The sequence below is a fragment of the Poromitra crassiceps genome (genome assembly GCF_964638095.1).
Source record: "Poromitra crassiceps genome assembly, chromosome: 2".
NCBI classification, from domain to species: Eukaryota; Metazoa; Chordata; class Actinopteri; order Beryciformes; family Melamphaidae; genus Poromitra; species Poromitra crassiceps.
The window spans coordinates 14,684,348-14,706,520 of NC_139624.1; the positions used below are offsets into that span (position 1 = coordinate 14,684,348).

At 42.6% G+C, this 22,173-nt stretch overlaps 2 protein-coding genes across 2 annotated transcripts in view; one reads left to right on the forward strand and one right to left on the reverse strand.

Annotated features, from left to right (window-relative positions):
• dnah5l (dynein, axonemal, heavy chain 5 like) overlaps positions 1–1,257 on the forward strand; it is a gene marked incomplete at both ends in the record, with an annotated part of 185,082 nt that extends 183,825 nt beyond the window's left edge. The window contains one exon of the mRNA XM_083661022.1: positions 1,024–1,257. Within this exon, the coding sequence (XP_083517148.1) occupies positions 1,024–1,257 (234 nt within the window). The remainder of the gene's footprint in view (positions 1–1,023) is intronic.
• A 3,172-nt stretch (positions 1,258–4,429) lies between these two features.
• cavin4b (caveolae associated protein 4b) lies at positions 4,430–20,836 on the reverse strand. Its single transcript, XM_083632363.1, has 2 exons — positions 20,282–20,836; positions 4,430–6,534 (listed from the first exon to the last, which is right to left on the reverse strand). The coding sequence occupies exons 1-2, from the start codon at positions 20,633–20,635 to the stop codon at positions 5,968–5,970; spliced, it is 921 nt and encodes a 306-aa protein (XP_083488489.1). The 5' UTR covers positions 20,636–20,836; the 3' UTR covers positions 4,430–5,967.
• Between the last annotated feature and the right edge of the window lie 1,337 nt (positions 20,837–22,173).

Below are 22,173 nucleotides of genomic sequence, written 5' to 3' on the forward strand. Positions count from 1 at the left end.
TCTATTTTAACCGGCACATGCTTTTCTAGTCTTTACGGTAATACTGGTTCATCTGCCAGGAAGCTCACAGACCAATGCATGCGCTGTAAATCATCACACGTGGTGCTACTCGGCCAATCAAATAAGCGAATCGTTTCTCTCTGTTGCTTCGTTCAGTGGTGCTGCGAGACACACGGACAGAGGCGAGTTGATGCGAGAGATAGTAATTTCACATGGTGTGCTCAAAAGAAACCACTCTTACATGTCCATTCATTGTTCTTACGGGCAGATCAAAACCAGTATGTCTCGTGTGAAGTGCGGTGCGATCCTGACCGGTCTATGGAAGCGCCACACATGAGCAAACACACACCAGGGCACACTCACTGCCCAACGCAAGGGCATGCGAGGTTTGCATTGCAATTGCATTGATCGACAGACAGATACGGAGCTCACTTATCTCAAGAGAAAAGGTTGTTTGTTGGCTGAGAGTGTTAAATGTGAAATGGAGTGAAGAAAAGGGGAAACGCATTTCTCTTAAATTAAAGCACTTCATTTTAAGATGCACATTTTTCCAAAGCACTCTGTTGTATGTTATTTGTAAATGCATTATTTTACTTGAAATGAGAAAAGAACATTTATTTATTATAGTAGGCTAGTTATGTAGCTATAATTAATCCAGTTAAATATGAAAACTGTAAATAAGCATTGTTGATGTTTATTTTGATTTAACAGTCAGTTGTTGACTACATACAGACGTACTATTAGGCTACTTCAATCATTGAGTTCAATGGCACTGAATCATAGCGCAAGCTACGTTACAATGTTCCGGACCTTTGCTTGAGGACATTTTCTCTAACTGGACCTTTTTGAATTTTAATTGAGTGCCCCTGCTTTAGGATAAAATATCTTAATTAGTTTTAATTGGAAATTAATTTTTAATTACTAACTTTATTGGCAACATATAAAACTGAGTTTGCGATTTGATTTGATAGACAGACAGCTGGAGTAATAGATCCAGAGTGACCTCCCCCTGTACTCACTCAGGTCCTCTTCACGGCGCTCCCCGTGGTCCACGTGTACGCTGTGAGCTCGGCCAACATGGCGGACGGTAAGCGCTTGGCTGGCGGCGGAGGCGGGGTCACCGTGTACGCCTGCCCCGTCTATAAGAAGCCTCGGCGGACAGACCTCACCTACGTGTTCTCCCTGCTGCTGCGGACCCTCCAGCCCCCCGAGCACTGGACGCTCAGGGGCGCCGCCCTGCTGTGTGACTGCAAGTGACACCGCACATGTGGGAGAGTTTCTCTCATTGACCCAAATCAGAGAATTGTTTTATTGTTTGATACGATTTGATCCAGAATGCCATGACTGTCTGTATTGTAGGTAGAGACATAACAGACTGTCTGTATTGTAGGTAGATAGATAACAGACTGTCTGTATTGTAGGTAGAGAGATAACAGACTGTCTGTATTGTAGGTAGAGAGATAACAGACTGTCTGTATTGTAGGTAGAGAGATAACAGACTGTCTGTATTGTAGGTAGAGACATAACAGACTGTCTGTATTGTAGGGAGAGACATAACAGTGCCACTATCATCAAAATATTCACCCTTTTACATTCTCTAATTGTGTTCACTTCTTGTAAATGGAATAATACTGAAGTTTTACAATTCAGTCAATTTGCTGGGGACCCCCTGGAACCCCCTCAAGGACCACTAGTTGTCCCCGGATCCCACGTTGAGAACTTACTAACGTTATGCTTATGGTCATGGAACATTGTTTGACTGACTGCAGTTAGCTGCTGTGATGACTGCCTATTATAACGTTAGCTTGATGCTAAACATGGCTAACTACTATAGATAATTACCACCCAGCTCCACTAATAACGTTACCGTCTTGTGTGGATAATGAATGTACCTGTCGTAAATAGGCCTAACAGTTACTGCTGTTATGCTTACGGAACATTGTTTGACTGTTCAGTTTGGTCGCGTCCAGCTCAACTCCAGGCATTAGACTGTACCATATAATATAGGGGGTTATTTCCTGGCTCATGCTAACGTGAGTATCCACTAACTCCCCGCAGCCAACGCAAGTCAAAACACGACCAAACATGCCACAATAACATCCGCTAATTCATCCAGAATCCTTCCTGGGCATCTCGAGGCTGATCTGGCTGATAAATTGTCCAGGTTGCCGTTTTCGAGTGACTTATATGAGTTAACGTTACAAAGCAAACAACACCTCTGCTGTTTTAGCCAAGCAGCTGCTGGGCGCATGCGTGTATGGTTCCAGCTCGTGCACACGCTGCCTGCAGTTACTCTAACAGCCACCGGTGTCAGTAATAGTTAGAACTTACGGATCGGACCTTTAATTGGCACATTTAGTCCTCAACTCTCCACCGTGATAGCTGATGAGAGTTCTGGAGCAAACTGGCTGCCGTGCATCACCCAGGTGGGTGCTACACATCACCCAGGTGGGTGATGCACATCACCCAGGTGGGTGCTACACATCACACCACTCCCCCTCCCCTGATATGCGAAGTGCTTTGAATATCTAGAAAGGCGCTATTGAAGTCCAATCTATTATTATTATTATTATTATCATCATCATCATCATAATTAGAGTGACTGGTTGGTAAATTTTTGGTTATCTTTGTTTTCAGAGTCAGACTAATCTAGGTTGTTTGCCTTTTTATTGTCATTATCATTATTATTATTAGTATCATTATGATTATCATCATCTTTTTATATATATATATATATATATATATATATATATATATATATATATATATATATATATATATATATATATATATATTTATTTATTTATTTATTCCCCAAAGAATGCCAGCAGTGGAAAGTCATACAAAGGTCCAGTAGAAATAGGAGAATAGAATGTGAATAACCTACATGAATAAAAGTCTGCTATTCAGAGTAACCAGAACTGGAAAACTTGCTAACATGGTTAAAAGCATCTGATCGACAGCGACAGTAAGAAAAAGAATGCACTTTTCTTTCTCATTTGAAATCATCTCTACTCTACTTTATGTCCAGCTTGTAATTTGACTATTTCTACAGATTGGTGTAACAAATATTCTCATGACACTGAATTAAATAAATAATTTAATCTCTATCAAACCTTGTAATTCAATCGATTGTGAGAGTTCATTAGAAATAAATATCTACATCTACTTGAATCAGACAGTGAAGTTAACGCCATGCAGAAACACTGTGAACACACACGCACACACACACTGTGAACACACACGCACACACACACACAAACAAACAAACACACACACACACACACGCAGAAACACACTGTGAACACACGCACACACACACACGCGCAGAAACACACTGCAGCAAATCCAAGTTACATTTTATATTCTCAGTGTGACCCACAAACAGCTGCTGTCGCTCTAATATTGATTACTACAGCCATGCAAAATCACTCGCTACAAACAACTCCTAACACTATTAAGAATCATGTCAAAATACAGTTTTGATGTCAGAATATTATAAGGTCTAATTCCTATCCACTGTTTTTGCAGCAAGAAATATTGTAGTTGGTGTTGAGATATTTCATTCAAAGATTGTATTTCATATTGTTCACTGTTGAGTGAAAACCTTTCAACTCCAAAAACACAAAGTTTTCAGGAGCAGAGAAAGTCACGCTTACATTGGACGGTGCATTTTTGACATTTTCCAATCGGGTTTTCAAAGAGTTTCTCCACCCATCGAGGAACCATGTCACTTTACCTCAACTGGAGTTCTGAGGTTTTCCATGTGACGAAAGCGATGTTCTCTTGCTAAACTAAATGTATCTATGTCCGGTTTTCTAGATAAATTTCACAAACCAGCTGATTGACTTTTGTTCAATTTCAAAAAGTAAATTTATGCTATCTCTAAAAAAAATTAAAAAAACAATTCCTCCTCTCAGTCAGAAGTTGAACTAATTCCTCCCAAAATTAAGAATTCTTTCTAGATAAGGTGCATTCTTTAATTATGTGGTAGGGCCCAAAGCCACAGAATTCAAGGACCTACAGTATTCTATTTTGAATCAATTGACAGCTGGTACTGGTGTCGGTCCTGGTACTGCTACTAGTGTAGTCAAACTGCCTGATGAGTCTTCCACCAAACTAATGAGGCCACAAAACAGCAGTAGACAAAACAGTTTCCTGCCCTGATTTTTGCTCTTCAAACCACAATGTTACACGTATAACTGTAGCCTCCCAGGAAGGCAAGATGGGGGGTGGGGGGTGCATTTATTAATCAAAAGATAATTTCCAAGTTTTTATGGTTCTCATTCTTTGATTAAGTGGTTTGGACGACTCAGGAAACTCATCCGAATGACTTCTTATTGTTCTTAAGCATTAAGCGTGACTTAAACGTTGGAAATGAGCGTTTCAGGGCTTCCTTATGAACCTTTTGGCATTGGGACGTGGATTTTTGAAGTACATCCCCTGTTACAATACATACACTTCTGTACCTTTTCTCTGAGTGAACCTAATCATTTTTGAAGTACATCTCCAGTTACAATACATACTTATTTCCTCTTTGTGAACCAAACCATTTCACCTGTGCAAACTTCTTGCTTTATTTCTCCAAACATTTGACAGAACCAAACATACCAGAACCCCGTCATACCTTCAATCCACCAGAGCAGCTCCAAACATCCCACAGGTCAATCTCATCCAACATGCAACTCAAAGACAAGTGAACAGCATTGATATAATGTTGTGAAAAACCAAGTGGAGAGGAGACATTCTGATCATAGTGGCTCCTTACAGTCAGTTTGTTGAGTTTGAATTCTCCAAAGTTTACTGTAAACAAACAAACAAAACAACAATAGATATTCTTATCTAAATAAATGGTTTGACAAGTGTCCAGAACAAAGGTAACTGCAGGTAAAAGGAGCGTGGTGGTTTAGGGTCTCTGGGATCACTGTGGTTGTTTCTTGATGTTTTGTCTGATTGATGTCGCCGGCCGGTTCGCTTCTTCGTCTCATCCCATCTAACAACCTTCAAATGATTAAGGGCGTGTGTCCACATAGCGTTTGTTCGCGGGGGGTTTTGGTGTGGATAAAGCGCTGCTTGGAGCGCTTTTGGTGAGGAGAAATAAAAACGGATGATAACATCACCTGCTGCTCGCTCCCTAACCAGCTGGTCAGCACTTCTAGCAGACAAATACAGTGGTATGGAACAAGCAAAGGCTTACCAGATATTTCCAATACCTGCCCGGTATCCATACTGCGTTTATGATCGCTGTTACGTTAATCAATGATTACAACGTCCTATTTCTCCACCGCCACTTTCTCCATACCTGTTGTTGCTATGGACGGTATGTCTCCATACCTGTTGTTGCTATGGACAGTATGTCTCCATACCTGTTGTTGCTATGGACGGTATGTCTCCATACCTGTTGTTGCTATGGACAGTATGTCTCCATACCTGTTGTTGCTATGGACAGTATGTCTCCATACCTGTTGTTGCTATGGACGGTATGTCTCCATACCTGTTGTTGCTATGGACAGTATGTCTCCATACCTGTTGTTGCTATGGACGGTATGTCTCCATACCTGTTGTTGCTATGGACGGTATGGGGAATGGCTCCGTCATTGCGATTGGTTCGACTGGAAAAATCGGTTCACGTCACCCGGCGCTTTTCTGAAAAGTTTGAACATTTCTGAAGGTTTGCAAAGCTCTGAGGGAAATAACACCTCCGGCTGCAGCAGCTTTTCTGGAACGGCCACCTTTTGTGCGCCTGGCGGAAGCCTCTCGTTGCTTTTAATGAGGAAGGCCGCCGGCACTCAGAAGAAAACGCTATGTGGACACACTGCCTAACACAATCATAGAGGATCAGGGTCATCTCTGTTCTTGCAGCACGGCCAGGTAGCAGCGACCCTAAAAACACACAACGCTCCCCGCTCTCTCCTTGTGGTCTCAATAGTTCATGAAAACAAAATGGCCGTCCATGGTGCCCGTGCTTTACGACAGCTGCTTCATGTCGTACATGGGCACCTCTGACTCCTCCGCCTGGCCCTCGGCGGCGGCGGCCTCGGCGGCCACGTCCGGGCTGCCCTTGCGGCCCTTGGGCGGGGGCACGGGCACCGCGCCGCCCTCCGCGGCCCCCTCCGCTCCCTCCTGGCCCTCCGCCACTGTCCGCTCCTTCTTGGGGTTCAGCTTTGCGATGGACTCCTTCATGCGCTGACCGGACTGCTTCAGCCTCTCCCCGGACTGCCGGATCTTCTCGCGCCTCTCGGACGTGACGATGCGCTGGCCCAGCTTGTTGACCTTGGTGCCCAGGTTGTCTCGGGTCTTGCTCATGTTCTCCTTCGAGAAGGTGGCCTTGAAGCTCTCGATGCGCGTCAGGCCCGTCTTTTTCTCCACGCGGGCCGCGGACGCCGATGCCTCCTCCACCACCATGTACTCCTCGTCGGACTCGGGCGGCAGCTCGAACTTGTCTGGCTCCACCTCGGCCCTGGAGATGGCTCCTCCGTCGCTGGGTTCTGCTGGCTCACTGCCAGCTGCCACGGTCTTCACCTCCTGTTCGCCCTGAGGGAGGAGAACACAGAACAGAGTGAGAACATGATCAGAATCATAGTGTTACAAGCAACCCGTTATCTCTCCCAACTGGTCAAATCCTAATGTTAGGTGTTGGTGAATTACGAGAACAACGGTCATTGATAAGAGCCATCCAACATCAGAACTTGAGGCTCCTGCAAAAGAAGAATAGAATATTCTGGGACTCTCAAGTTTTGAGGCACAAGTCAAGTCCAAGAAGAAAACCAAATATCAGGACTTTTGAATGCAATGTGGTTTGAATAGGATACAATCTTGGTAAGAGCATCATGAGTTTGATTATATAATAATCAGTTTCAACTTCAATAAATTCAATCATTCCAGACAAATTCAGAGAACAGAACATAAATTCAGTCGTCCGCTGGCACAAATCTCATCACTTTCAATCTAAGTAATTTACACAAACACAAGATCTCAAGTCAAGACTTTAGAAACCTTTTCAAGTCATCAAAGTACAAGTCAGAGTCAAGTCACCAGAACCCAAGTCGAGTCTCTTCTCTTCTTCATGCATCATGCATCTTTACATTCGATGTCAGTCACTCTGCCTTAACCTCCACCAGTCGGCTCGGTGCGTTTCGTCAACATGACACCGTGCGTCTCGGAGGCCGGAATGCACCGCAGCGTCCAAACGCCCTCGCCATCGCCAACCCACAGCCCAGGGTGCTATTACAAACCCCTGCAGTGTTACACATACATTGCCACTGTGTTGTCCATCAGATTTATGAATCTGCTTTTAATTCTATGAAAACAAGCAAAGCCAAATATAATTCATTTGTGACCATGGTGTCAACAAAGTAAGCATAATCTGAGTTAAGAATAATTTCATGAGCTGTAGTGTTAATATTGATCTCAGGATTACTCAAATATTCCATAAGAACACAAAGCCACATGGTGAGTTCAGTGGGATAACTTTATTACAATATCACATGAGATGCACTTTATACATCAAGTGGCTATTTTTCCCACAAACATCTAATCCACTGGTTTGGTGAAACAACACCGGCATTAGTCATATTAATAGCACCATTATTACATATTACATATATATATATTACACATATATATTAATATTACATGCTCATTATTACATATTACATATTAATAGCACCATTAGACACAAGTATGTTGTATCACATAAACGGGTTCTCCAAAATACTCTGTGTTGTTGGCAATGTTCTGAGATGTGCCTGGTCTCCAGGATAATGTTGGCATTCTGCATCCATGGATACGTAGAACATCATCATTTCTGAACTAAAAATACATTGCACATCACATTTTGAGATACGTGTGTATATCAACATTATATTCTACTATAGAGTACCGCAGGAATGAGTCCGGAAGTAGCACTTCCGGTTCATACGTGTAAACGGCAATTCGATTTTTTTTGTATGAGGATTTCGGTTAAATGCATGAAATAAGGTCTGTGTTTAACAAAAGTTTATGAAACAGTGAAGTTTTTGTTCAGCAAGATCATCTTCACAAACGAGGAGCACTTTTATGCACTTCTGAAGCGTCAATGCGTTTTATTTTTAAACGCGATTTCCAGAAAACGCTTCAGAAGTCATAAAAGTGGTCCTCGTTTGTGAAAATGATCTTGCTGAACACAAACTTCGCTGTTTCATAAACCTTTGTTAACCACAGAGCTTATTTCATTGCATTTAACTGAAATCCCCATACAAAAACCCCATTGCCTTTTCCGCCTATGAACCAGCATATTGGCGATTTCAGGGTAAGCCTACGAAAAGATGTCATGATCCCTGCGTTACTCTATTGAAATAGTGCAGTGGCCAGCAAGGGTGGAGAGCCCTGTTTTGTTTTTCAGCATGTTCAAGGCTTCAACTCTAAATCACATTGACCGTTTTTGCTATTTAAGCCTAACCTAAACCATAACCCTAACCTTAACTGAGTTGTTTTACTTGCCTAAATGACCAAAGTTGTTTTACTTGTCAAGTATAAAAGTTGTTCAACTTGTTTTATTTTTGCGTTTAACATTAACACATGAAATGCAAAAGTTTTATTTCAGTAACTGGATTGGTCTGTGAGATGTTCTGAGATGTGTGTTAGATGTCGGTGAGATGTTCTGAGATGTTGGTGGGATGTTTGCAAGTCCCGTCACACGCCTCAGGTCTTCTCCTCCTGGACTCGTTTCCACTCCACCTCCTTCACTGCCCCTTTTAAAAGATGTTAGATAGAAGAAAAACACTGCGTCTTAAAATGATCATCTCATCTCTTCAATGCCACATGTCTGCCTGACATCTAACATACATAGATCTTATTTTTGTTGATAAGAAATACATGTGTTGGCCCAACCTAAGCTCTCACACACCATTGCACCCTATATGCCAGAGTTCAGTAGCCCTCATTGACCCTGCGCAGACTTACTCACTAGTCCATCCTTGGTCTGCTTCTCTCTTACCTTTGTGGGTATATCTCCATCAAAAGTAGAAATTATTGCCTGTGCTCAGATGACACCCTCTTACTGTCCGTCCCCAAGGTTCGCACTGAACTTGGCAAACAGGTCTTTGTGTTCTCTGCCCCTGCAGCCTGGAACCACATGCAGACAGACATGCAGCCTGGAACCACATGCAGACAGACTTGCAGCCTGGAACCACATGCAGACAGACATGCAGCCTGGAACCACATGCAGACAGACTTGCAGCCTGGAACCACATGCAGACAGACTTGCAGCCTGGAACCACTTGCAGACAGACTTGCAGCCTGGAACCACATGCAGACAGACTTGCAGCCTGGAACCACTTGCAGACAGACTTGCAGCCTGGAACCACATGCAGACTTGCAGCCTGGAACCACATGCAGACAGACATGCAGCCTGGAACCACATGCAGACAGACTTGCAGCCTGGAACCACTTGTAGACAGACTTGCAGCCTGGAACCACATGCAGACAGACTTGCAGCCTGGAACCACATGCAGACAGACTTGCAGCCTGGAACCACATGCAGACAGACTTGCAGCCTGGAACCACATGCAGGCAGACTTGCAGCCTGGAACCACATGCAGACAGACTTGCAGCCTGGAACCACATGCAGGCAGACTTGCAGCCTGGAACCACATGCAGACAGACTTGCAGCCTGGAACCACATGCAGGCAGACTTGCAGCCTGGAACCACATGCAGGCAGACTTGCAGCCTGGAACCACATGCAGACAGACTTGCAGCCTGGAACCACATGCAGACAGACATGCAGCCTGGAAACACATGCAGACAGACTTGCAGCCTGGAACCACTTGCAGGCAGACTTGCAGCCTGGAACCACTTGCAGACAGACTTGCAGCCTGGAACCACTTGTAGACAGACTTGCAGCCTGGAACCACTTGTAGACAGACTTGCAGCCTGGAACCACATGCAGACAGACTTGCAGCCTGGAACCACTTGCAGACAGACTTGCAGCCTGGAACCACATGCAGACAGACTTGCAGCCTGGAACCACATGCAGACAGACTTGCAGCTAGCCGAGCTGATCCCCATTAAAAAAAAATTGAAATATAGTGACGGTTTGGACTGGAGGCAGATTCAATTGGAGGTTGTGAGTGCTTCCGTAGCTAGACCTGTTTCCTCCTGTCTCTCTTTTTTTTATCCTTTATTTAACCATGCAATCACATTAAGGTTTCCATCTATTTTTCAAGTGGGCCCTGACCAAGAAAGCAGCATACAGTTACTTCCACATAATACATACAAAACAACACAAGTTAAAACAAACAAACAAAAACAATAGGGTCACACGAGAAGTAAAGAAAATTGGTTCACAATTCAAATAAAAAGGCAAATTTAAAAACATGAGCACTCCTTGGCCAGCAGTTGTCCATCCTAATGAGGGAATCTAATTTGTTTGAGTCATATAGGATTCTGTGAGCTGCTACTGTATGTTTTTGTTTTATGTGGTACATGTGTTTCATGTTTTGACGAGTATAACTGAGAATTCCCCCAAACTTTCTATTTTATAAATAATTATTCTTTCATGTGAGTTCATTACTCTTTTGTACAAAAATGCAAGCGATCACATTCTTAAAATGATGCTACTGTACTGGTCTTGAGATATGCCTAATTGAGAGCCTGCACATATCATTACCACACATCATTATTGGCTTTTACTTCAGTCAAGCATGTGCAGATGTTAACGTTTGTCGAGTTTACAGTCATAAGTGCAGTTATTGCAGAAATAGACTCAATAACAATGAAACGAGAACAGGAGTATGCACCAGCAGAGTTTCTCGGAGGAGAAGACCTTTTAGACTTTCTTCCCAGTGGATTTGGATTTGACTGGATCCAACGATGATTGGCTGAAGGACTGGATATGGCAACGCTGATTGGCTGAATGAGTTATCTGTCATGGCAAGTACTCGCACCCACTGAAATGACTGTGGACGGCGGAGTCCAGACTGATATGTCGAGCCAAACAGAATGTGAGGTCATGTGATCTGGATGGTGTACCAGGCTAATGAGTTTAAACTTCAGTTGAGAGAACAATAAACAGTGAAACACTGAGTCTTATTTCAATGGCAGAAATCCCTTGTCTAGTCTTTAGTTGTTCCTAATATTGGATATCTCAGTTTGGAACTGAAGCTGTTTCAGTTGTGTCACTGGTCCCACACTGATGGAAGTGTGTTACCTAGAAGTCTAAGCTGTCCGGGCTGGGCCTTGATGCTGACTCTATAAATAGCAGGCAGGCAGCAGCACCTGTTGCTGTGGCTCAGGGAGCTAAACATATCAGCTGCAGCAAGGCTTCTCCATGCAGCCAGCAAGAGCCAAGCTGGATCACTTTCACTGTACAGCTTATAGGCAACGTCATCGCATGCTTCAGCTTCATGCTTCAGCTCGCCACCGAATTATTCAGTCAAGCTCGGTATGAAATGGAGCAAAAATACCGAGCCTGCAGCACAGAGCAGAGGTGGAAAGTAACTAAGTATATAAGGTTTTACACACAAAACACAAGCTCATAAAATATGCCTTATTCTGACTGGTTTGAACATATTAGTGAAAGTTTACTTCAGCTTGCAAATAGTTTTCAAAGTCCCCAAATGTCTATAGTTGAAATTACATCATTATAGACTTCAACTACATCGACTCAAGTAACAGTGGGGAGAGCGACATTCCTATATTTTACTGGCTAACTTCAAATGGCTATAGTGAAATTTAATCTAAACCTCCTCAGGGCCTCTGGAGGTCCCCAGACCACACTTTGGGAACCAGTGCGCCAAGAGCCACAGAGGCCAAGATTCATTTAAATCAATTGAAAATGTACAGAAACTGAGTGCTATCATTCTCAGTTCCTTCATTTGAGAAATGTCCTATTTGAAATTGAAAGGCTGACTGGACTTTAGCTTGGTTGTAGCATACCAATGACATGGAGCAGACTAGGATCTTTGATTACAGGCTTAAACTCTATGATACCTGATACGAAGCCTGACATTTCCAAAGCTTTGACTTGACTGTATGCATGACAGTCATAACTGAGCTAAAGGCAGCTAGCAGGGTGTTAGCACGCTAACTACATCAGCCGGGTCTGCTAACAAGCTGAGAGGAGGAAACGTAGATATCATCTACGGCTGGCAACTTTCAAACTGATCAGCCAATCACATGCATGTTTCCTGTTTGACATGTTATTTGTGTTTTTTATCCCTTTAAACGCATTATAAATGGTTAGGGTTGGTTGGTTTGTTTGTTAAACTTCTAAGATACGTACTTGTCCTCATTCCTGAAGAACAGACTTTTTTCCACATATGAAGCAGAAGCATCTGAGGCGAGCTGACCAGAGACCAGTCTGCACTTTCCTTCATCATGAACTATTAATAGATTTGCCCTAACCTCTGACCCTGAATCAGTCTATTCCTACTATAGAGCTGAACAGTCACATGACGTTCCGTGACGTCAATGGTCCGGAAGAGTATTTCCCATTCATATTCTCATTGAGATTTTGATTATAGCCATAATGTCGTAACCACCCAATGTAGACTTACCACGAGTCTTCCAGTGGTGAAATGATGGTATATCTTCCTGTAGAAGCCACACATCTGTAAGATATCAAACTTTTTCTTTTTTTAAATATTAAAGAATCTGCCTAGACTACCCCAAATCCTAAGTGGCGTTCACACTATACGCCAAAGCAACGCTCAACCTAAGCTCAACCCACAAGTTTCATTTAGGCGTCCTTGTTAACAGGCGATGCCGTTCACACCAGCTGCGTGCGTGTCACGCCGAAGCCACGCTCACGCCTTGCTCAAGCGATCGTTCAGGATTCAGTCCTATTTTCCAAGCGTGACGCGTGAAGCTTCAAGCTGCCAGGCATGAAGTCAATGGGAGTTGTGGGCGGGTTCAAGGCACGCCGAGTAGGCGCTGGGAGGAAAAGAGAAGGCTTCTTGTGTGAACGGTTAAGCGTCAGCTCAGCTAAAGCCTGCCTCAAGCTTCAGTTCTGCTTGCACAGGTTAGCTAACTAGCTTACCTACAGTACTTAGCTATAGGCTAGTATGGCTAGTTTGAACTTGTAAGGTCAGTGAGGCTAACTACTGTATAGCACAACCTAGAAGATGACTTGTTGCATAATATGAGCATCCTCCTCCTTTGTCAATGAGCTTCGGTCTAACATCCGTGTGGTTCTTTGGCTCCACCCACTGAGGTTTAACTCAACCAATCTGATTATTGATCCTTATTATTATTATGATTATTGACCCTGCTGATCCTCCAAACCTTCAGCCCTGACCGACTGTGAGAATATGACCCACACATCTCCCTTCTAACTGGGACACAGCTCTTCTTTAACAGTAACACACTGAGATATTAGAGAATAAACACCTGTTCGCAGCCAATCTGGGAACCCAACGGTGTAAGAAAAAGCTATTTTTTTCTCTAACCTCTGGGGGCAGGCTCGTTTGAATGCCACCAGAGATTTCCGCTGCGGTCGGCAGCGGAAGAAAATCCCTTTCCGCTCCCTGCAAGCTCTGCCATTGGCTGCCGCTCCGACCGACCGGCTCTGACCATTTATGGATTTCCTTTCCGCGATCTCAAATGCCTCCGCCGCTGTGAAACAACAACACTAGCTCGTTGCTACACGCTGAAAATGGCAAGTTTTACTACACACCGGTTGACTCGGTCACGCCCACTCCATTTTGATTGGGTAAAGCGCAGCATGCGAGCCTGCCCCCTACGAGCCTGCCCCCTACGAGCCTGCCCCCTACGAGCGCTGTTATTCGGCTATTTTCACAGAGCTTTCCGACAGATTTTCGATGCAAGTGGAAAGTCTGTCTCGAGAGATTAGTTATTCTGTCTCGAGAGATTAGTTAGTCTGTCTCGAGAGATTAGTTATTCTGTCTCGAGAGATTAGTCTGTCTCGAGAGATTAGTCTGTCTCGAGAGATTTGTTAGTCTGTCTCGAGAGATTAGTTAGTCTGTCTCGAGAGATTAGTCTGTCTCGAGAGATTTGTTAGTCTGTCTCGAGAGATTAGTTAGTCTGTCTCGAGAGATTAGTCTGTCTCGAGAGATTTGTTAGTCTGTCTCGAGAGATTAGTTAGTCTGTCTCGAGAGATTAGTTAGATTACTTAGTCTGTCTCGAGAGATTAGTTAGTCTGTCTCGAGAGATGAGTTAGCAGCTACCAAAATGACTTCCTCCCTCGCCCAGCAGGCTGTAATGAGAGAGAGAGCAGATCTATATTAGGAGATGCAGGCTGAGACTCAGAATAGCCTCAGCTGGCTTGCTCATCTAGGGGGGTTTCACATTAGGGACCGTTTCCGAGCACCCTTGACCCCAAACTGACCCCAGGTCCAGTTCGTTTGATCAGTGTGAACACAGAAACAGAATAGTGAACCGTGCCCGGGTTCACTTGAAGAGGTGGTCTGGGCACGGGAACACATGAGTGTGAACACAAGCGTACCAAAACACTGAAGTGGACTGCTTTTACTTTACTGTGTGATGACCACTTATCCTATGGTTTGGACTTTTATGAAGTACAAGAGCTATACGGGTTTGTGTGTATTGTTTCTATACTGTGACATGTAGTGTCAAAGAAAGTTGTGTTAGCTTTGCATTTGAAGTAGGTAACGTTAGATCGCCATGAAATAGTGTACGTCAGCTGATATCAGACTGAACTGTCAACTCCTAAGCAGTCAAGTCGGTGGAGTGGGCTGATTCAAAGGTCTGGACCCAGGTGAGGAACGTTAACGTTATGGACTTGCATAACCTAGTTAGCTGATATATGATCTGGTAGCAAACGTTCATGTCTATCAAAATGTTAACGACTACTCGCCATTAGCAAAACTCTCTTTCACACTATATACTGTAGGTCATCACAGTATAGAAAACAATACCCAAACTCGTATTTACCTCTTGTACAACACAAAAAGTCCAACCATACGATAGAGCTGAACAGTCACGTGACGTGAGCATTACGCGTTTGATTTCTATAATCAGTTTCAACTTCAATAAATTCAATCATTCCAGACAAATTCAGAAAACAGAATTTAAATTCAGTCGTCTGCTGGAATAAAACTCATCACTTTCAATTTAAAGTTATAATCTCGAAGATTTCCATTTCAGTTCTCTTTGGCGACATCTATGGTGATGACCAGTAAGTGCAGGTGAGATCCAAACAGTGTTGCATCATCTGGGTCACCACAGACACCCAGTTCACAAATGGTGCAATACTGAAAATGCAAAGGCTTCCATCAATGGGCCATAACTCAGTCTGTGATAGATCGATAGATAGATAGATAGATAGATAGACAGACAGACAGACAGACAGACAGATAGATAGATAGATAGATAGATCGATAGATAGATAGATAGATAGATAGATAGATAGACAGACAGACAGACAGATAGATAGATAGATAGATAGATAGATAGATAGATAGATAGATAGATAGATAGACAGACAGACAGACAGACAGACAGACAGACAGACAGATAGATAGATAGATAGATAGATAGATAGACAGATAGATAGATACTGTAGATCAGGGGTGGCCAAACTACGGCCCGCGGGCCAACTGCGGCCCGCTGCCCATTTTTAAGTGGCCCGCCATGAATTTAGGGGGGGGAATAAAGTAAAAAAAAAAAAAAGTTTTTTTGTTTTTTTTGCTAAAAACGTTTTTCCGTTTTTCTGTTTCAAAGTTTAAAACGGAAAACGAAAACGAAAACGGGGGAAAAAACGGAAAAACAAAAACATTAAGAAAAAGAAACTGAAAAACAAAACCAAAAAAACAGATTCCCCCCATTTCGTTTTTTCAATTTAAAACCATTGAAAATGGGTTATACTTGGGCACCCTGACATGGTCTATTTATTAAAAAAATAAATAAATACTGAATTAATGTTTAATACTAATGTAATGTTAAATTATCTCTGTCTTAACCTGTTGGCACAGGAAAAGAAAATTTGCTAACATACAGAAATACCCATTGTAATATAGGTGAGCGCATCAATAAACTATGTGTCATATATTAATTTAGGTAGAAATTCAATTTTTGATGGCACAAGGGTTTTCTGGTCCAATTTTTTTGCCGCGAAAACTGCCGCGCTTAATATTGTTTGGCCCGCGACTCCTTATATTTTTCTGTATGCGGCCCACAACCAAAAAAGTTTGGCCACCCCTGCTGTAGATAGATAGATAGATAGATAGATAGATAGATAGATAGATAGATACTGTAGATAGATAGATAGATAGATAGATAGATAGATAGATAGATAGATAGATAGATAGATACTGTAGATAGATAGATAGATAGATAGATAGATAGATACTGTAGATAGATAGATAGATAGATAGATAGATAGATAGATAGATAGATAGATAGATAGATAGATAGATAGTGACTTAACCCTTATATTGTGTTCCCGTTCATCCATCCACCTGCTTTACATTGTCTCCCCAGGTCAAATTGACCTGAACACAACAGGAGGTTTTTAACATACATTTATTTACATGAAAATCTTTGAGATTATCATTCACTTTAAGTCATGTAGACAAACACAAGTCAAGGCTTATATTAAGAAACCTTTTCAAGTCATCAAAGTACAAGTCAGAGTCAAGTCGCATAGTGCCCTACCAGAAGGGGAGGGGCTTTGGAACTCTACACCGATGCTATGGTCATGTGGAAAGTGAGAGTGCACGTGTCAGCTTGACTTTACCCATATAGAGGAATGCCAGCAATTACGCTAGTCTGTCCTAACCCCCATTCACAAACACAGTGTTGTGACTGGCTTTATTCTGTCAACTGCATCACTGTTTGGAAGACACTTCATACGCATCACATCTCCTGCTGCTGACCTCAGCCACTGTCTACACCAGTGGTTCTCAACTGGTGTAGACTCAGGACCCACTATTTTCCTTGTCATGAAGTCGCGACCCAAATTTCAGATTTTTTTTTAAACCACTCAAATTTATTGCACAAAAAATAGCGCATTAATTTAATACACAATGCCTTCATGCACTGTTATAAACCTCAAATGAACAAAAAAGTGCAACAGAAGTGCAACTAGGGCTAAAAACCAATTGAAATATGGCAGACTTGAATTACAGGCCTATATGTTTTTAAATTTAAACAAGTCAAACTGGTCATGCTCAGAAGTCTTATTTGAACTGTATGAAATATGAAATAAAAGGCAGATTTATCTTGAATTACATGCCTATAGACGGTTTTAACTTGACAACAAAAACATTCTAAATTGAACCCCCGCTCACTTCCTGTTGCAGTGTTTGCTATGGACATAAAAGAAAAAAAAACATTCAAGTGCAGGACTGACCATTCCGTGAAAACCGTCTATACAGCTGAGCGGCGAAAACAAAAGTAACGATGTCAAGTGAATATTTCTGCAGTTTGCCGAATGCTGAGAAAAAGGAAGTGCTGTGGGGTTGCGCTTTGGTGAAAACCGTCTATATGTTTTTAAACAAGTTAATAATAATAATAAAACAAGTCATAAACCTGGTCATGCTAATCCAGTTTCAATAGTCTGAATTTAACTAATATGACATAAAAAGGAATCACAGGCAGGCTATATGCTTTTTAGTTAAACTGGTCATAATTTTTAATTAAACTGGGGCCATGCTAATCCAGTTTCAATCATCTGAATTGAACTAAAATTAAATATGAAATGAAAAGGCAGACTTCTCTTGAATCACAGGCAGAGCATATGCTTCAGCTTGTTAAACAAGTAAAACTGGTCAGGCTAATCCAGTTTCAATAATCTGAATTTAACTCAAATGAAATATGATTTTTATTTTTTATTTTATTTTTTTGGCCAATGTCCGCGACCCAATCAAAACGGCCCCGCGACCCGGTCGCGACCCACCAGTTGAGAAACGCTGGTCTACACCAAGTATGAAAGTCTTCGGTCATCTGCATGGAAGTCAATTAAAACAGATGTAGGCTCAAAGGCTCTCAGAACTATGCCTGAAAGATGCTGCAGCTGGACGGAGGTGAAAATGTAACTTTGTCGTGGGACAAGATGTTTGGAAGGCCTCCATCCAAACAGTCTGCAGTACACATTTACACTTAGTGGTTGGCACTGACGGCACCTTGCAAAAACCTCAAGGCTACAAGCACCTCTACCTGTCACCTCTTTTGGCATCGAAATGTATCTACAATCCTTTTTTTTAATTAATATGATCACCAAAAAGCTCAAGCAAAAAACACACACAAAAATCAAAGCAGAATGCCTTATTGCTACACATTGTAGGCTACACCAGATTGTGTGTTGTGGTCCAGGAGAGAAAGTTGTAGCAGGTGTCAATACTGTACTGCTGAGAGAGAGGCTTTACCATGGAGTTTATGGAACACCCAGCGAGTCCTATACAGACACAGAAGGGTACCTTTAGCGTCGTCATATAGCGACTGATGCCAGGGGATTTGACAAATGGTCAACATAGGACATAACATATGGTCATAATGGCCAAAAGATCGTTCTCGAACACTGACTGTTTAGATGCTTGGATGGGAAGGCCCAGTCTATGTGCTGCAGATCGGCTCAGTCTATGTGCTGCAGATCTGTGGCCTAACCTTTCAGTGGACTGACGTTGATCCAGAGCGAAAATAACCAGGTCACCGCCAAGCTAGCAGCTGCTGACTGTGAAGGCCAAAGAGGTAAAATGAAGCCTGCCGAGAGTGTGTGTGTGTGTGTGTGTGTGTGTGTGTGTGTGTGTGTGTGTGTGTGTGTGTGTGTGTGTGTGTGTGTGTGTGTGTGTGTGTGTGTGTGTGTGTGTGTGTGTGTGTGTGTGTGTGTGTGTGTGTGTGTGTGACCGTGCGTGTGGGTGTGCTTGGTGCTATTTCTACCCCTCGTAACGAACTGAGAACTAACAAGACATCAGTCCAGCTACATCTGTGCTGGTTGTGAATCCAGTTAATCCACCGCTGTTATCAACCAGAAGAACTGACAGACATGAATAGTGACACCTCACACAAACTGAGAAGAATCCACAGGTGTCTCCTCATGGAAACGACTTCCAGGAACTAGCTGCTCCGCTAGTCTGTCTTCTGAAACTTTTCCGTCAGAGGTTAGCCATGTGCCCTCCAGCTCAGGACTATTGTAGTCTGATGATGCTATTCAACACAGTCCAGTCTGTCGTCCACTCACGTTCTGCACTGGCTCTTCAAACTAAGGGCCAGGTCCCAAACATAGGCTGTGCAGCCTTTTCCTCTGGCCCTGTTCACAGTGGTAACCGTGGTAACGCAGGTTGCAGGTCCAAGCTTTGTTCAAACCCACAGAACTTGAGATACATTTTTTGGTCAGGATACCAAGTTTCCCAAAGACACCAAAAATGTCATGCTGAATGACAGGGAATGTCTATATAATGATGCACAAACATCTAGATTTATTCCATCTGGTGTAACGGTGCAGCCATACAAACATGGCGTCTTGTATGTATTTTTTTAATATTTCATTCAATATAAACACCTAGAGGTTCAAGAAAGCGTTGGATCAGCAGATACAGGCAAATATGGATGTGATGCTGTTGTACACGTAGGACTTTTTTTTCTTCTTAATTTGAAGCTGCTTAAGTGGAAATGTAAGGTTAAAGTCAGCATACATGGGGTTAAGTTGTTCATAATCAGCCTGAGTTCGCCTTACACCCTAAAGACAGGAAACGCTCAATATAGCACCATCATCTTTTCCCTCTGCGCTAATAATAGGAGAACCCTTTTAGAACTATCTTCTTTTTGATGATAGATAGATAGATAGATAGATAGATACAGTAGATAGATAGATAGATAGATAGATAATGTAGATAGAGTAGATAGATAGAGTGCTGTATTTATCCCCAAAGGGAAATTTCAGTGTAGCAGCAGCAATTCACATACATGACTAAAACACACAGTGAGGTAGGTAACAAAAAAGTCAGAAGACGGAATTACAAAATATATATATATATATATATTACAAAACACTACAATTAGTATAAATTGCTTCACTTTAATTCTGTTGCTTGGGAACAGTTTGGACCCAAACATATTTTCTGTCAACTAGCAAACACTGCAACAGGAAATAAACTTTGGTCCATTTAGACTTATGATGTCAAATGGAAACTGGCTATAAACGATACAACTACTATTTTATACTATATTAAAAAATAGAATTAAAAAGTAGGATTTTTTACGATAAGGCAAAGAAGGGAAAAAAGACAAAAAGAGACCAAAAACTCGGCACAAAACCTGGACCTGGACCTGCTGCCAACACCTCCAAAGAGCCAAACACATCTCTGGTGGTGTGACCCTTACCTGGTAGATGACGACCCGGAACTTGTTCTTGGCGAGCAGGTCTGCCTGGGTGGCCTCCACCTTCTTGACGCGGAGGTTCTGGTTCTCCACCCTCACCCTCACGTCCTTGATGTGCACGCTGACCTTGCGGGTCTTCTCCAGCAGGCGGTCCACGGTGGCGCTGGTGGCAGCATGGTCGCTGCTCAGCTTGGAGACATCTCCCTGGATGGTCTTCACTGTACCTTCTAGCTCCAACTGACGTTCCTCCATACGCTGCTGTGTGGCCTGCACACCATCCATGATGCCCGCCACGCGCTCCAGCAACGCCATGATGCTCCCAGAGTCCTCCCCACCTCCGCCCGCTTTGTCCGCCATGACGGCTGTTTGTCGGTCGGGTCTCGTCAACTGGGTCTGGTAGGGTTAGGGGTTCAGGACTCGACCCAGAACCAAACGCTGATCCAAAAGGGTGAGGAAAGAGGGTTCTAGAAATGTCCGTTGGGAAAGGAAGCGAGGGCGATGGATGTCAGGAGGAAGAGAGTAGATCAGAGGCTGAGCAGAAGGTAGGAGGAAGGCTGAGGCATCGGGGCACCAAGAGGAGGAGAAACAAGAGAGACAGAGAGACAGGACGGGGTCACCCCTCTGTAACTAGAGGATCACCCTGGAACTGGACAGACCAAACCATAGACTCCACCCAACTGGGAGAGAGAGAGAAAGAGAGAGAAGGGGGGTGGAGAGAGGGAAGGACTAGTGAGGCTAAAAAGAGAGAGCAGAGTTTGGGAGGAAGGGTTAGGCCATGTTGGACAAGTTACTCAGAAAATGCAATTAGTTACTGATTACGGATTACTCCTTGAAAAAGTAATAAAATTACTTTACTGATTACTTGGTATCAAAAGTAAATAGTTACATTACTAGTTACTTTCGCTTACCCATCCCCCCCTTCCCGAAAAAGTGACATATACAACCTGTTGAACCAGCTCATTTTAGAACTGAATCCACTTTATTGGAGCAATAATTAACCTTACAGGAGGAGTCAACGATCAGCCAAACTGCAAGTGCTGCAACTTGAAGTTACTTGGATTAGTAACTGTAATATAACTACACTGTTTTGGAAATTGTAATTCCTTACTAAATTTAGTTACTGGGAAAGTAATAACATTACAGTAATGCTTTACTTCACTTGACTTCACTGATCCGTGGTGTCTGTACGTCTCCGTTCATTTCTCTGTTCATTTCATTCCTTTCCACAGACAGCTGTCAGTTGTCCATGTAGCTCTGAGGATGCGTACGTCTCCAGCAGATCTCCACACGTTTTTTTTTTACACTTTAATTTTTATTGAGTTTCATTTTCCGAACAAGTATACATAAAATGGACAAGACTTATACATAAAAGACATACATAATTATAAGAAAAAGAAAATGACAAAGAAAATTACTGTTTGGGTGCTACGTTCATGTTTTCCTTTTCATCCAGTGAGTCCGTCAATCGTCTGTTTGTTATATCAGTTATCTTCGTCGCTGTTTTGGGATTTGAATATTGTCCATTTCTCCCATTTTCCTTCCAGCTGTTGTTCCTGTAGTCTTAGTCGATATGTCAGTTTCTCCATGCTATGGATTTCTTCTATTATATCCCTCCATTGCCCTTGAGTAGGAGGTTCTACTTTTCCCCACTTCCTTGTGACAGCTTTTTTACTAGCTATTAACAATATTTTGATCAGATATCTATCTCGTAATTGTACATTTTCTTCAGTGAAGTTACACAGGTAAAGTACACTGTAACCCTTAGGGATATCATATCTTAGTATCTTCTGTACAAACTTATGAATCTCAGTCCAATACAATGTTAACTTGTGACAATTCCAAAATATGTGTGTGTGATTTGCATCTGATGTTCCACATTCTCTCCAACATTGTAC

Excerpts from the sequence above, each read along its gene's own strand:
- cavin4b (XM_083632363.1), bottom strand. The coding sequence starts at position 20,635 with ATGGCGGACAAAGCGGGCGGAGGTGGGGAGGACTCTGGGAGCATCATG. Across the intron at positions 6,535-20,281 it reads TCCGGGTCGTCATCTACCAG|GGCGAACAGGAGGTGAAGAC; the intron begins GTAAGGGTCACA and ends CTCCTCCCTCAG.